A 2044-nucleotide genomic window follows, 5' to 3' on the forward strand; every position below is an offset into this window, starting at 1 on the left:
GAGTCCAGCCGGCTCTCACCGCTCCGGCGCCTCGGGCATTCCTTTCACCGCCGCTCCGCTCGGCCCCGATCTCGGCGACCCCCGACTTCTGTCTTCATGGTGTCGCTTCTGTGCTGTGGGCCCAAGCTGGCCGCCTGCGGCATCGTCCTCAGCGCCTGGGGAGTGATCATGTTGGTGAGGGGCCGGCCTGCGAGGACTGGAGAGGACCTGGGGGCCGGGTGTGGGGGCGTTGGGAGGCTGCGAGGCTCCAGGCCTTAGAAAGCAGCAGCAGGCGGGGTGGGGTGTGTGTGTGTGTGGGGGGGGTCGTCTTTGGAGAACAGGACAGAACTGAGCTTGAGAAATAGGGAACTAGAGTGGGCGGGCGGTGGAGGAGGGAGCTGGAGGTTGGGGTGGGAGCCCGGGCTGGTAAATCTGGTAAAAGGAGGAAGCGCTGGGCTCCTGAGAGATGCCTAAACCGAATTTCGCTCCCGAAATGTGTAGCTGGGGCCTTGTTTGCCCAGGACTCTGCCCGCCCCACTCCAGGAGGAAGTAACACCTGCCGATCCCCCCGGATCCCTTCTGCCCTGTCCCGTGATAATGACGCCTCTGAAGAGGGGAATGACCCGGGTTCCTGGGTTGCTCACTGTTTCTGCCCTGTCCCCAGCCCAGGCGTCTCTGTCACCACCTCATGCCCTGTTCCAGGCGACTGAGTGCGACTCTGGCAACAGCTGCCTCCATTCCCAGCGCATTCTGTTCATTGCCAAACCCAGATGTTGTGGCAACATGAGACGTGGAAGGGGTTTAGGGAGTGACCAGCGCAGATGCCTGAGGTCAAAACCTACCCGTTCCGTTTCAGATAATGCTCGGGATCTTTTTTAACGTCCATTCGGCCGTGCTCATTGAGGACGTTCCCTTCACGGAGAAAGATTTTGAGTAAGTATCGCGTGGGAGAGGCTGGGGGAGGGGAGGGGGCGGAGCCTGTGAAAAAAACGGGTGCGGAGAACTGCTCTCTTTATTTTTTTAAATAGATTTTTTACAGAGAGGAAGGGAGAGGGATAGAGAGTTAGAAACATGGATGAGAGAAAAACATCGATCAGCTGCCTCCGGCACACTCCCTACTGGGGATGTGCCCACAACCAAGGTACATGCCCTTGACCGGAATCGAACCTAGGACCCTTCAGTCCGCAGGCCGACGCTCTATCCACTGAGCCAAACCGGTTAGGGCAGAGAACTGCTCTCTTTAGCGTACACTTTGCATTGGTCTCGGGAGTCAGGCCTCGGCAGCCATCCTAAACCCGCCACTTTAGTTGTGGCTTCTTGACGTATTTTACCTGACTTTCCTGTGCTTCCGCCCCCCTCTGCAAATGGATGCTGTACTAGAACTCACCCCATAGGGTGAAGAAGAATGAGTTAAGATAATGCACGTGAAGGCACGTAGAACCCGTCCTAGCACATGGTCAGTGCTCTGTGAGTGTTGGCTCTTGTTACTGTTTCTGACACTTCTCTGCCTAATCCCCTCCCCTAGGAATGGCCCCCAGAACATATACGATCTTTACGAGCAAGTCAGCTACAACTGCTTCATCGCTGCGGGCCTTTACCTCCTCCTCGGAGGCTTCTCCTTCTGCCAAGTTCGGCTCAATAAGCGCAAGGAGTATATGGTGCGCTAGAGCGCGGCCGCATTCACCCCCTTCAGCCCCCTCCCTCTTCTATTTAAAGACTCTCCCCACCCCCTACTGACCCTCATCCCGGGGCCCAGCCCCGGTGGGGGGAGGCTGGGGCTGGCTGTCCCTGTCCCTCCGGCCCCCTCGCCTTTTCCCAAACGACAATAAAGAGAAGCTGCTCTCTTAAGCCTGGAGTCTGTGCTTGGGTCGGGAGAGGCGGGCCCTGGGGGCTGGATACCGGACTCCGAGTAGGCAGTCCCTACCCCTCGACGGAAGTGTAGTGGAGCCGGACCGGAAGGGAGGCGGTCCCTTCCACTCCCCTCCACGCGCCGAGGCGGCCGAAGTAACCTGCTGGTGAGGCGCTGAGCGGCCGCGTTCGAGCCAATCAGCTGCGGGGAGGGGCG

At 58.9% G+C, this 2044-nt stretch overlaps 1 protein-coding gene across 1 annotated transcript; it reads left to right on the forward strand.

Moving 5' to 3' along the window:
* Positions 1 to 6: 6 nt before the first annotated feature.
* Positions 7 to 1825, forward strand: RNASEK (ribonuclease, RNase K). The gene is made up of 3 exons (XM_005878705.2): positions 7 to 174; positions 836 to 912; positions 1505 to 1825. The coding sequence occupies exons 1-3, from the start codon at positions 97 to 99 to the stop codon at positions 1644 to 1646; spliced, it is 297 nt and encodes a 98-aa protein (XP_005878767.1). The 5' UTR covers positions 7 to 96; the 3' UTR covers positions 1647 to 1825.
* Positions 1826 to 2044: the final 219 nt, after the last annotated feature.

The sequence above is a fragment of the Myotis brandtii genome, unplaced genomic scaffold, assembly GCF_000412655.1.
Source record: "Myotis brandtii unplaced genomic scaffold, ASM41265v1 scaffold573, whole genome shotgun sequence".
Taxonomy (NCBI): domain Eukaryota; kingdom Metazoa; phylum Chordata; class Mammalia; order Chiroptera; family Vespertilionidae; genus Myotis; species Myotis brandtii.